The following is a 14,260-nucleotide window of genomic DNA, read 5'->3' as shown; positions in this document are numbered from 1 at the left end:
CTTTTAAGGGAAAATACAATACTTTTACATTTCGATTTAAAAGTATTACATTTTTCCTCAAAAGTATTATATTTGCCCTTATAAGTAAGAGACACTTGTCAACCTTACTTATTATGAAAAATGTATTACTTTTTCTCTTATAAGTAGCAAAACTATTCTTGATTAGTGTTATATTTGAGCATATAAGTATGATATTTGCACATATAAGTATGACATTTGCATGGTGTTTTGACCCGACCCGACCCGTCTCACGAATAAGGATCCGTAAGACGGTCTCACACAAGTGTGACCCTTTTTCAAAAGTATTATATTTTTCCTTTTAAGTACACTATTTATTTACATCAAAATATAAAAGTATTACATTTTTCCTGATAAGTAACCAACACTTTATTCATGATTAGTATTAAATTTGAGCATATATGTATGACATTTGCATGTTAATTCGACCAACTCGACCCGTCACACGGATAAAGATTCGTGTGACGGTCTCACACAAGTGTGACCCAATTAATAAAGTGGTGGATGACTCGGTAAAAAGTCACGTACAATTAACCATTATTAAAGACTGATTCTTTTAGCAATAACCCAACGTGAGTTAGTGTTCGACATTGGCTTTTGTTGATAGTCATGACATATACAAGCATCAATGGGAATTATTTATGCTGGAACTTGAAGGAAACCGTATCAGAAGAAATGAGAGCAATTCGAGGGATAAGAACTTTGATTCTTTCATGTGTCCCATTAACTATTCTTGCTTCAACAATGTGATCTGCCAATCTTGTGATGATGAGACGCGTACCGTCATAAAGAATAAGAGAATAGTCTATCTTCCGCAATAACATAACAGGTGCACCGACCTTTAATGTCAATGAATGATTAAGAAAATCATACAATGTCAAACTATTTAAGAATTTAGGGATGTGTACTTCTAATAGATTTTCACCGTCGCCTTACACAAAGAGTTACAACTTAATTAATATGTTCATCCTTTTGCAATATTCATGTCGCACATGTACTAATTAATTTGATCAACGACATCTAAAGTCGGCAGTCGGATCACTAACCTTCTAGCTGCGACTCATCAAGCGTGTCATATCTTGATCTTGAAATTTTAAAAAATCACTTCTAATGTAATCAAAACATTGAGCCATAACAGTATTGACATTGAAATTTAATTTTATGATCTATATGTATATATTCTGTGCTTTTTTTCATAAAATTAGTTTTGATAGTCAAATTGTAAAATATATTGATTTTACCAATCACTAAATTTCAAAATTTTTCAACTACTTGTTGGTCAATTATTGTAGTAATTTTAATCTAGAATTGTATTACGAATATGAGAGTAGTGAAGAATATATTTTATTATGAATTGTATTACCATATTTTAATGTACAATTGTAGTACGAATAGGAATTGTATTACCATATTTTACAATATTAGACAGGTCTTAATAGTATATTTAATAATATATGAGTGTTTTGGACGGGAAGTTAAAATGAGGGATTTTGTTTCTATTAATAGAATAATAGTATTACGTTGTAGAGAAATATATGTACTGCATTATTACGGTTAGTAATTTTAATATAGAATTGTATTACGAATAGGAAAGTAGTGAATAATATATTTATTATGAATTGTATTACCATATTTTAATGTACAATTGTAGTACAAATAGAAATTGTAATACCATATTTTACAATATTAAGTAAACCTTAATAGTATAGGAGTATTTTAGACGGAGAGTTAAAATGGAAGATTTTGTTTTTGTTATACTTTCCCATAGTGTTATTACCGTAAGCATGCATGGACGATGAAGCTAAGGAAAACAAAAGCATTGCGTAAATAGATTGGGTTTGGCGTTTGGGCGATAATATTGGAATATTCAAAGATGGAATCCGACAACACTTATCCTACGGCATAATAACGTGTTTGAATGTTTCATGTGGAAAAAAATAACTCCTTTTTTCCTGTATAATTGTATAAATGACAACTTAAGAATAAAATGTTTTGGAGCTTATTGCTTGACTAGTTTGGACTTACCTATGTTATATGGTTGATAGTTTAGTCAACGTACCGTAACAAAAACTTGAAACTGTCAAACTCCAACCGAACCACCTTTGACGTTAGGAAGTCGTTATATATGGTGTTTTCATCAAGTTCTACTCATGTTTTTTTTGGTGGGACAAGTTATACTCATGTTGTTTTACCATTCCAAAGTATGAAATATGTTTTAAAAAATCTCCCTTGTGCCGAATGTAAATCATAGCTCAAAATCAGCTTAAATGTTAGTCCCAAACAAATATATTTCCATGCTTACTTTTGATGGCCTCCAAGCAACACGTGGACCATAGTTTTTTTTTTTTTTTTAAAGGTGACATGGAGATTCAAACCCATGACCCTTACCAAATTGAAGCATATACTCTATCTCAACTAAAAGTTTAAGCTGATAATTGAATTGTACATTTATATTTATTTATTATGTGTGCTCAACAGAAAAGAAAGAAAGAATTAAAACAAATGATATAGTGATTACAGGTTTCTTTAGATGTAAAAAAGCAAAAGGTGCCTTCGGCTAGGAAGTTTAACTTGTAACATTTGGTTACTAAATAACTGTTTGACAAACTTGACTAAAGTTATCTTCAATATAAAATTTAATTGGTATTTTATGTGTTACAGTCCCTTATGAATTTAAATACAAAATTCTCTCGTTAAAAACCAATATATTGTATTAGTTTAATATTATTCAAAAATTAGCAGCATAATCAATGATCCAATGGTAAGACTATGCATAGACGATTAACATGCATGATTAATTGGATCGCATGAATAAAAGTTTGAACTAAAAACATTTTTCTTGTTCTATCCCATATAAACATTCATTGTTCTTATTATGTTTGCCTTTCGGGGCATATTATATTTATTATTGGTTTGGGCTCAGTTGACTTGTTTTCCCTTGCACGTTTTATTAGGTTTTATTTTCGATTTGAGTAATTGTTTAGAGAGACTGTAAAATGAATTGAAATTTAGTTGGAAGAAAAAAAAAAAGAAGAAACAGAGTAAAACAAGCTATATGTATATTGGCCTTACCACTTATATATGTGGCATCATTATGAATAATCAGAACTACAAGAAACTAAATTCTATATAAAAAAAATTATATATAGTTGCATCACACATAAGAAATATCTTATCCATCCTTGGGACTACATAGAATTCGATTCTTCACTATATTAATCTTGCATGCATTACTAATTTCTGCCACAATCTCTATTATAGGCTGAGCAAGCTACTGGCTTTGTTTTCTCGGCCATACAGCTTCCATAAATTTTTGTACTACACACTGCAGGAAAATTAAAATTTCAATTTCTTAAGAAAATTATAGAAATTTAATAAAACGTTTGAATATTTTTTTAATTTAAAAAATTACCCTGGCGTGAACCACTTGGTGGGTTTTGGCCGACTGCTGAATGAGCACTTGGCGATGGATGGCCCTGAACGGCGATCTTGCCCGGCCCACCTATGTTTATCAAGATTCCGACCAAACGAGTTTGATACTAATACTATAACTAAAAGTGTAAAACCTAGGAATAGGATAAACAAAGAATGTTACCTCGAGCTGCTGTGATGACGAATATTATTAGGACACCTAGTAATCGGATATATGAACTTTATTTGTATTAATATTTATGGACAAAAATGTTTTGAACCGTGATTGAAATCAGTTAGAATTATAAAGAATTGAAGGCGCGGGACTTACTCGGTGGGGTTTGGGTGAGAGCTGAAGGAGAGTTATGACTTGTACGGGGTGGAGGCAATAGTTTTGATGGATTGCCTATGAAATAATTAAATAATGATTATGGTTAGTACGAAACTTGAAAGTTAGTATGCAGCAATTAAATCCAATCATTTCTGTAACAACGTTAATGGAATAACCAACGGAAAATCAAACAAGATATATATATAAATAATTGATGAAAGGTTTATGTATGCATATATGCAATTAACGAATTGAATGTTACCTCTTGCGGCATTTGTGTTGGGGAAATTTAGAACTATAAGCCATATCAAAATCAGCGTTACACAAAAGTGACAAAACTGCATGTTTTTTTGTCATTGTTAATGTTTTTCGAAGAGATTGAGAGTAGAGAGAAATGTAGTTGGAAACAAATTCCTAAATCAGAGAGAGTATGTAGTGTTGAAGCACATGCATCAGATCGATTTCTTTTATACATGAAGCATTGCGTAAATAGAATGGGTTCGGGCGATAATATTGGAATATTCAAAGATGGAATCCGACAACACTTAGCCTACGGCATAATAACGTGTTTGAATGTTTCATGTGGAAAAAATAACTTTTTTTTCCCTGTATAATTGTATAAATGACAACTTTAAGGATAAAATGTTTTGGAGCATATTGCTTGACTAGTTTGGACTTACCTATGTTATGTGGTTGATAGTTTAGTCAATGTACCGTAGCAAGAACTTCAAACTGTCAAACTCCCACCGGACCACCTTTGACGTCAAGAAGTCATTATAGTCTTTTAATCAAGTTTTACTCATGTTTTTTTTTTTTTACCATATGAAAAGTTTGAAATATGTTTTAAAAAATCTCTCTTGTGCACGCACGTAAGAATATAAATCATAGCTCAATTAACTTAAATGTTACTACGAAATTAGTAGATTACGAGTTTCTTAGTTGAAAAAGAAGAAAGGTGCCTTCAGCTAGGAATTTGAACTTGTAATATTTTGGTTAATGGTTACTAAATAATAGTTTGACCAATATTTTATAATATTTTGGTCAATATATACTTTTGATATAAAGTTTAATTGGTATTTTATGTGTTACAATCCCTTATGAATCTAAATACAAAATTCTCCCAGCTCGTTAAAAAACCAATATATTGCATGAATTAGCTTAGTATTATTCAAAAATTAGCAGCATAATCAATGATAACCCAATGGTAAGACTATGCATAGACGATTAACATGCATGGACGCATGGTTAATTGGATCGCATAGAAGTTTAAACTCAAAACATTTTTCTTGCTCTATGGCATATAAAGATTCATTGTTCTTATTATGTTTGCCTTTCGGGGCATATTATATTATTGGTTTGGGCTCAGTTGACTTCTTTTTCCTTGGATTGCAAGTGCAATTTTTTTTTTTTTTTTTTTTTTTTGAGAACGCAAGTGCAAGTTTAATTTTATTAGGTGGATTTTTTATTTTAGTAATTGTTTAGTGAGATTGATCATTGGTTGTTACTAATAAATATAAAAAAATATATGAGTAACATTTTTAGTACCGTAAAATGGATTGAAAATTAGTTGAAAAAGAAAACAGAGTAAAACGAGCTATATATTGGCCTTAGCACTTATGTGGCATCATTATGAATAATCACAACTACAAGAAACTAAATTCTATATATATAAAAAATTATATATAGTATGCATACATAAGAAATATCTTATCCATCCGTGGGACTACATAGAATTCGATTCTTCACTATATTAATCTTGCATGCATTATTAATTTCTGACACATCCTCTCATATACTTTGAGCAAACTGGCTTTGGCTGCTGGATGCCGCCGATACATCCTCTATAACGTCTTTCACACACAGGGGCTCTTTCCAGAGTTTTGAACGACATACGGCTATGCTGACCTGGAAATTTATTTAGCTAAAATACCATTAGCGCTATTTTTTTTTAAAAGAAATTAGAATGATTGGATTAAGATATTAATCTTATCAACAAAATAACACAATGCATGCATGTAACAAACATGATTACACTACGGCAATAGAATGATAGCCACCTATGATGCATAATAGTTTTTAAGGATGAACAGTTTTCTGTTTAGGAAACTTTTTTTTAAAGAAAATTATAGAAATTCAACAAACCGTTTGAAGATTGTTTTTTAATTAAAAATAAAAAATTTAAATTGTGCATATTTAAGAAAAGTTATTTACAACTACTCTAGTGAGCAAAGAATCAAGTAAACTATTTTAGATTACTCATAGCTGATTGATTCAAACTAAAAAGAAGAATAGGTTTATAGGCCGCTTTTGTTGGGGATTGAACTTCAGTTTCTTATTTTCATGCTATCAAAATGGTGACTATAATGTTGGAATTGGATTATACACAAAATCTTTTTCCATATGCGTACTTGGTGGGTTTTGTCCGACTGCTGAATGAGCACCTGGCGATGAATGGCCCCGAACGGCGATCTTGCCCGGCCCACCTATGTTTATAAAGATTCCGACCAAACGAGTTTGGTACTAAAACTATATATAACTAAAAGTGTAAAACGTAGGAATAGGATAAACAAAGAATGTTACCTTGAGCTGCTGTGATGACGAATATTATTAGGACTAGAGATATCAAAAACAGTGTGGCCTTGGTTGTTAAACAAACCTGCGACAGCTTCTTACCCATTCTGGAAGTTGGTGAGGACGAGGGAGAGAACAAATTGCTGCAATACATTTGATTATGCAGTCTTTAAGCATAGATCATTTCCTTTTATAAATGATTATTAAATAGTATGACTATTAGTCCATACTTGGGGCAAGACCAAGTCAAGACTATAAGTTGTTGGGAATTCAATGCTTTCTATTAATTGTTAGGAACGGTGAGATGCAGATTGGAACCCCCACTTGGAGGCCGAGTCCAGTATCATCAAAACGTGATGCTGATTGATACGTAAATATAAAAAAGTCAAATTACACATTCGTTACTAACTATAACTTTTGGGGTAGTGATAAATCTATCATGATAATTGAATTGGTATCACCGCAGGTCACCTACTAAATTAGATATAGCTATAACTTTTGGCCTAGGTACTACGACCTTTACTGCAGATGCTGTAATTTCTAGCCGTTTTTTCTAGTATTATCAATTTTTTTTCCTATTGCAATGATTTGTAATTTAAGTAAAAAGAGTTTGATTCCTAAATAACATCGGATTGAGATTAAGCATTAAATTATATTATATTAAGGGACATAAATTCTTTAACCAAATAATATTGCTCGTAATCCCTTCAAACTTGGAGCATGATATTTGTTGGTTTTATCAACCACAAGGGATGGTCGAACGACTGACCAACACTACCGGAAAATAGTTTAAGACTTGTAATGAAATAGAAGTAGCGTTTCGACTGTTCTTGTATTACCAATTGCCCTCCTTTTTGGAGGTTTCATATCCCTATTTATACAAGGAGGGGAGGGGTTAATCCCTATATGGTAACCCTAAACTGCCATGAATGCGTGTGATTTCTTTCCTTATTACATTTAGTCTAGCTTTCTAAAACATCTTGATCTACTTTCCTTATTTCATCCACCAAATCTGCGCTTGATCTCCCTCGCCTTAGGAAAATGCCTAATCAGCTTCGTCCGGGCTCCTCGCTGCTCTGGCGGCTTAGTCGGCTTGACCTTCTCGCTCGGCTCGACAGGGTCTGGCTTGAGGCTAGCCAAGTCCAACTCCTTTCGATCGGCTTCTTTTGTTCAACACTTACTATATTTCCTGAGATTTTCACTCAATTACAAAGAAACATCCTGATTTACTTCGTCGACCGACCGTTGGCCGACCGTTCTCCCCTACCTCTTGCCCGGCTTCTTACCTGTCCTCTTCTCATGTAATCTTTTTCACTCGTTCTCCCATTAGCTTCGATCAGTCCGCCTACTCCTTTGGGCCGATTCTTTCCCCTGACCGAGCTTTGATGAGTCTGCTCTTACTACCTTTAACCACTTGCGCCAGCCATTTTCTCTTCCTGAGTATGTGACTCTCTATCTCCCATCAATATTAATTTTGCTTGACTTGGATTTGGACTTGTATTTGATATATATAGGTGGATGATAGTTCTGTCAATTGTTAATCAACCGTATCAAAAACTTCAAATAATCATCAACTTCTTACATATCCATCTTTAACGTTAAAAAGTCGTTAGGCTGTTTAGTCCTCAACGTTCAAGAGTTGTCTTTTGTTGTTGTTTAATGCCCAACGTTCTTTTTTGAAATTGAAACAACCACTAAAAAAACAACAATAATATTGTTTACCTATTTTAAATTCAATTTTTTATTTTCAAATTAGCACCCGTAACTCAATTGCACATAATAAGACCCTACTAACAAAAAGGAGTGGACAAGCAATGAATTAAAATGAAAACAATGACAAACCTATGCAAAAGCAAATTATCAAAATTTAGAGTAATTCCGACCAAAAGTAGTATATGCTACCTAGCTAGCTAATACCATACCAACTACAATATAAGTATTTAGATAATTGTTTTTAGAAAAGTGCAAACATTAATTTTACTAATGTCAACTATAATGAACTCCTCATATATAATCTTGCATTAATATAATTTGAATTACTTGTTTAAATACAAACATTGAACATTAAAACTTGTATATGTATATATAGTAAACAAATTTTTCAAACAAGCAGCCGGTACGTACTTCAATTCCCTTATATGGCATGCATATTGATCATCTTAATATCACAAATATAGGAAATTCTATGAGCATATACACATACATAACAAATAAGTGGTGAATATCTCATGCTTATCCATCCTTCCTTGCACTGCATAAAATTTGATTCATCATTAAGCTTTCCGCCCATTATTAATTTGTATAGTATTGATTGTTTATTTATATTACGGAGTATAAAATTGTCTAATATCAATCCCTGCATCGCACGAGTAACATACTAGTTAAAACTATAACTAAAAGTGTAAAACGTAGGTAGGTATAGGATACACAAAGAATATTGTTACCTTGAGCTGCTGTGATGAGGAATATCGGGACTAGAGATATAAAAAACACTGTGGTTGTTAAACAAACCTGCGGCAACTAACTTCATACCCATTATGGAAGTTGGTAAGGACGAGGGAGAGAATAAATTGATGTAATAAAATTGATTAAGCATATATCATTTCCTTATATAAATAATATAATTATGACTTAAACTTTTCTCCCAAACTGTCCATACGTGAGGCCAAGCCAATAGTATAAAAAATGTTGACAATTCAATGATTTCTATTAATTGTCCGGAATGGTGAGATGCAAATTGTTGGCTGTGGCTTGAAGACCGAGTCCAGTATATATCATTGAAATGCGGTGCTTATTAGTGTATATATATATAAAAGACTGCTGATTGGTATTAAATATAAAAAATTAAAATTATATATTCGCTATTATATATGCCTAACAAATAAGTGATGAATATCTTATATATCCATCCATCCTTTCACTGCATAAAATTTGATTCTTCATTAACCTTAGCTTGCCGTCCATTATTAAGGTCGAACGCATGATCTGCTCCGAAAATAGCAACTTTTCTTTGCCGGAGGGTTCTTTAGGTGTCTGAGGCAGGATTCGTATGTTGTTCCATTGCACGCAATTCGGATATTCCCAAATCCGTAACTAATACGAGCTGAAAATTAATTTAGCTAAAATTCCATTAGCGTTATTTTTAATTTAAAGAAGAATGATTTATTTGGATAGCAGCGGCATATTTTCTCATAAATTATATTGGAATAAGACAAAAAGTAATTACATAAACAAAATAATGCATGCATGTGACAAACGTTAGACTAGGACAATAGAAAGATGGTGACTTTGTGTAGTAGTTTAATTTCAAAATATAGACCAAAAATAAGATAAGAATATTATATCGTCCGATGTAATGTTGAATTAATATATACCTTATAGAAAGTTAAGACTGTTCCATTTGAAATGATGCCATTATCCTAGTACTTAATTATCAACATAAATGATTTGTTTTTAATTGTGGTTGAAAATAGTAAAAAAATGGACTTCCTTTTCACCGACATTACTGACTTTTCGATAACAGCTGATTGATGACTATGTAAATAGATTATTATGGTAATAAAAATCATTACTATATCTAAATACATAATAAGTCTCCATCAAAGTTATAGCCCTCATTTATGTTCATATCTTTAGTGCTAATCATTTTGTACATTGTGTTTTTAGAGTTGTACTATACAATTTTTTGGATAAAAATACCCTTACCGTTATAATTTCCGTTATCTTTTCCATTAACTTTACAATGCACATGCATCTACCATAACTTTTCTTATATGATTTAATGATAATAACATTTGTAGACATTATATATTGGATTAATATAATAAATAAATTTTTTATTTAGATTTTAATTAGTAAGAATTTATAAGTTATTTTTTAAAATATAAATATTGGGCATACGTTTTTGCGCATCGCGCACAGAAAAGACTATATATATATATATATATATATATATATATATATATATATGAAACGTGAAAATAAGTCAATCTATAAGTATCACTAAACTTTTTCATATTTAATACAAAGTATGTTTTGTATATAATAAATTTATATTTTACAAATATAATTAATCAATAATAATAATAATAATAATAATAATTCCTCGGCCTATCATATTTTATCTGTAATTTACTATTTATATATCGAATAAAATCCTTTTTTCCTTTGTTCATTTGTAATGTTTTCTTATAATTTTAAAGAAAATTATAGAAATTCAATAAAATGTTTGAATATTGTTTTTTTATTAAAAAATTGAAAATTTTATTTTTAAAAAATTAGTAAATAACAAATAATATTTGTGCATATTTTAAGAAAAAATATTTACAACTACTCTAACTATTAAAAAACTAAGTAAATTGGTTTAAATTATTTATAACTGACCGGTTCAAACTAAAAAGACAAATAAATCGATCGCCTTAGGGTGAACAATTCTTATTTTCATGCTATCTAGATGGTGACTATAATGTTGGAATTGGAATATACACAAAGTCTTTTCCATATATGTATATGTAATGCATTACCCCGGTGTGAAGCACTTGGTGGGTTTTGGCCGACTGCTGAATGAGCGCGTGGCGATGGATGGACCTGAACGGCGATCTTGCCCCCACCTATGTTTATCAAGATTCCGACCAAACGAGTTTGATACTAAAACTATAACTAAAAGTGTAAAACCTAGGAATAGGATTAACAAAGAATGTTACCTTGAGCTGCTGTGATGACGAATATTAGGGCTAGAGATATCAAAAACAGTGTGGTTGTTAAATAAACCTGCGACAACTTCTTACCCATTATGGAAGTTGGTGAGAACGAGGGAGAGAACAAATTGCTGCAATAAATTTGATTATGCAGTCTTTAAGCATAGATCATCTCCTTTTATAAATGATTATTAGTAATTTTGTATGACTATTAGTCCATACTTGGGGCAAGACCAAGTCAAGACTATAAGTTGTTGGCAATTCAATGCTTTCTATTATATTAATTGTTAGGACCGGTGAGATGCAGATTGTTGATTGCGGCTAGGAGGTCGAGTCCAGTATCATCTAAACGTGATGCTGATTGGTATGTAAATATAAAGAAGTAAAGTTACATATTCAATTCGTTACTAATTATAGTTTTTGGTCTAGTGATAAACGATTGAACCTGACAATTAGTATCACCGCAGGTCACCTACTAGCATGGTTGAAAAAATTGCTAGGCGCTCCACAGGCGCTCGGGGAGCGCCTAGCGCTTAGGACGCCTAGGCGGGGATTAATTGACGCCTAGGTGCCCGTGTACTTTTTTATTTTATTTTCTATCTTTTAAAAATTTATTTAAGTAATTTAATTTTTAAAGACTAATAATTATAAATTATATAATATTTTAATAGTTAATACTAAAATATTAAATATTAACCTAAAACATATCTAGAGTTTGTACAATTTAGAGTTATTTCTCAAAATTATGTTGTTTTGAGTGAAATAACTCATTAAATAAAAAGAACAATAATTAATTGGCCAACTAGACGGCCTACTCAATGCTTAGGAGGTCTAGGCAGTCAGCGACTAAACGGCCTAGGCGGAGTTTAGGCGGTCGCCTAACCGGTCAGGCGCCTAGACCACCATTTAAGGTGATACACTAGGCGGTCGACCGGCGTCTAGCGCCTAGGCAGGGATTAATCGGCGTCTATTCGAGATTTTTGCAATATTGCCTGCTAGATATAGCTATATATAACTTTTGGCTTAAGTAAACGAGTTTTCCAAATTAAACCTTGCAAGGTTCTACGGCCTCTCAGCTCCTTACTGCTGATGCTGTGGATATTGATTGGTCCCGTTTTATATAATTTCTAACTGTTTTTTCTAGCATTATCATTTTTTTTCTATATAAACAATTTGTAATTTAATTAAGTAAAAAGAGTTTGATTCCTAAATAACATTGGATTGAAATTAATCATTAAACTATATTATATTAAAGGACAGAAATTCTTTAACCAAATAATATTGCTCGTAATCCCTTCAAACTTGGAGCATGATATTAATTTTGCTTGACTTGGAAACTTGGAGCATATATGATATTAATTTTGCTTGTCTTGGACTTGTATTTGATAGGTGGATGATAGTTCCATCAATTATTAATCAGCCGTATCAAAAACTTCGAATTAATAATCATAAACTTTTTCCTTGCCCATCTTCAACGTTAAAAAGTCATTACACTATTTAGTCCGCAACGTTCAAGGTTGTATTATTATTATTATTATTATTATTATTATTATTATTATTATTATTATTATTATTATTATTTATTTTTTTTGAAGGAAGGTTGTATTATTATTATTATTTTTTGAAGGAAGGTTGTATTATTATTATTATTATTATTATTATTATTATTATTATTATTATTATTATTATTATTATTTAAAGATTAATTTTCATTATTATGTAATAAATCATATTAATAATGTTGTATTAATGTATATCTGTCCAAACTCCAAAATATTTTTAAACTTAAATAATCTTCTTGTTTATAATTTCATACATATCTTGATGAACAAAAAATATATTACATAATACAACTCAAACTCATCATCTAATGATAGATTGGCAAATTACTTAGAAAAAAAAAAAACTTGAAAGTAGTTTCACAGAATTGCTAGACGACACTAGTATATGTCGTTGCCGCCTGGCGGAATTGTAATTGCAAGATTTGATGATACATGTCTTAGGAATCCAACACGGAAGAGAGGAACACAATTGAGGTCTTAGGAGTACAAGTTTAATTAGGTTTTAATTTGGAATTTTCATATTTTGACTCAATATTTAACAGAAAAATGGACCCAATGCTGTGCTTACTATTCTATACTTCTAATACAATAACTCATGAGTTATGAATACTCTTTAGGATATCTATTTCCTTATTCTCTTTAATTTCTTACCGTGGTATATGTTTAGTATATATTCCAATTTCCATTTACACGGCCTTGAATGGTGTATATACACAACAATTCTTTTTCATTGCTTAATTAGCTTCTTCTTCATTCTCCTTCTTGTTTGCCAGCTTTCTCACATGGCATCAAGAGCAGTTTTATAACGCACAACTACCATGCCAACAACCCCTTCTTCCTCTCCCATGTACTCGTTCACCACCCTCTTCATCCACCTTGGGTGGATAGATAGCAATACAGAGAGTCGAGTCCAATGTTTGATATACATAGGGATTGAAAAGAAATAAGTAGTATAAAGTTCAAAATGCACATACTTATTATTATTATTATAAATCTTAAATGACCAAGTTCAGATGTTGCTTTAGAAAATTCATGTAACACATGCTGTAAATAAACTCTAGAATTTCATAACGAAAGCAATAAAATAGATAAGGAGTTTTGAGAAAATATATTTAATTGAGGTTAGCCTACTGATTGACGTTCTGTGTTGAGAATAGAAGAAGAAGACACACTATAATCGAAAGAGAGAGGTCAAACATCAATTTTACGTTAAAAAAAAAGAGTAATTTTGTCTCAGAGTATTAGGACTCTACATAATAGAGTCATACTATAAGTCTCAGTCCTAGTTTACTTATGATTCTCAGTCCTAGTTTACTTATGATTCTCTTGTATATATACTCTTGTATTCCTACAGTTATATTTGGTGAACTCTAATACAAACATAATTGTTCTCATCTGGTATCAGTCGCTAGGGTTTCGTTCTTGTTCCCATGGCTACGAATGACGGCTCTGCCTCTGAGCGGACCGTTTCAGATGTTGCTGTGAGTTCTGCGGCGCCGGCTCCCGTGTCGTCGCTCTCTTCTGGTCATCACTACATTAGCATCAAACTCAACCACCGCAATTTTTTGTTTTGGCGTACTCAGGTTCTCCCGTTTCTACGTGGCCATGATCTCATTGATCTTGTTGATGGATCGTGTCCTTGCCCGGAGGAGTTCCTCCCTGCCGTGTCT

General features: G+C 31.7%; 1 protein-coding gene and 1 long non-coding RNA gene across 4 annotated transcripts; both read right to left on the bottom strand.

The window, feature by feature from the left end:
• Window positions 1-3,059: 3,059 nt before the first annotated feature.
• On the bottom strand, window positions 3,060-4,173 carry LOC116000824. 3 transcript variants are annotated; one of them, XM_031240665.1, is made up of 5 exons: window positions 4,023-4,173; window positions 3,761-3,835; window positions 3,614-3,669; window positions 3,431-3,520; window positions 3,060-3,343 (listed from the first exon to the last, which is right to left on the bottom strand). In XM_031240665.1, the coding sequence occupies exons 1-5, from the start codon at window positions 4,032-4,034 to the stop codon at window positions 3,337-3,339; spliced, it is 240 nt and encodes a 79-aa protein (XP_031096525.1). In that variant the 5' UTR covers window positions 4,035-4,173; the 3' UTR covers window positions 3,060-3,336. The 3 variants fall into 3 exon arrangements, with proteins under 3 accessions (XP_031096525.1, XP_031096524.1, XP_031096526.1); XM_031240664.1 differs by having other exon boundaries at window positions 3,614-3,649; XM_031240666.1 differs by having other exon boundaries at window positions 3,614-3,622.
• A 1,310-nt stretch (window positions 4,174-5,483) lies between these two features.
• LOC116001678 lies at window positions 5,484-6,422 on the bottom strand. The gene is made up of 3 exons (XR_004094268.1): window positions 6,341-6,422; window positions 6,169-6,243; window positions 5,484-5,665 (listed from the first exon to the last, which is right to left on the bottom strand). It is a non-coding gene; the product is annotated as an uncharacterized LOC116001678 (long non-coding RNA).
• Between the last annotated feature and the right edge of the window lie 7,838 nt (window positions 6,423-14,260).

The sequence above is a fragment of the Ipomoea triloba genome, chromosome 13 (assembly GCF_003576645.1).
Source record: "Ipomoea triloba cultivar NCNSP0323 chromosome 13, ASM357664v1".
Classification (NCBI taxonomy): domain Eukaryota; kingdom Viridiplantae; phylum Streptophyta; class Magnoliopsida; order Solanales; family Convolvulaceae; genus Ipomoea; species Ipomoea triloba.
This window is presented reverse-complemented; position numbering and strand designations above follow the sequence as displayed.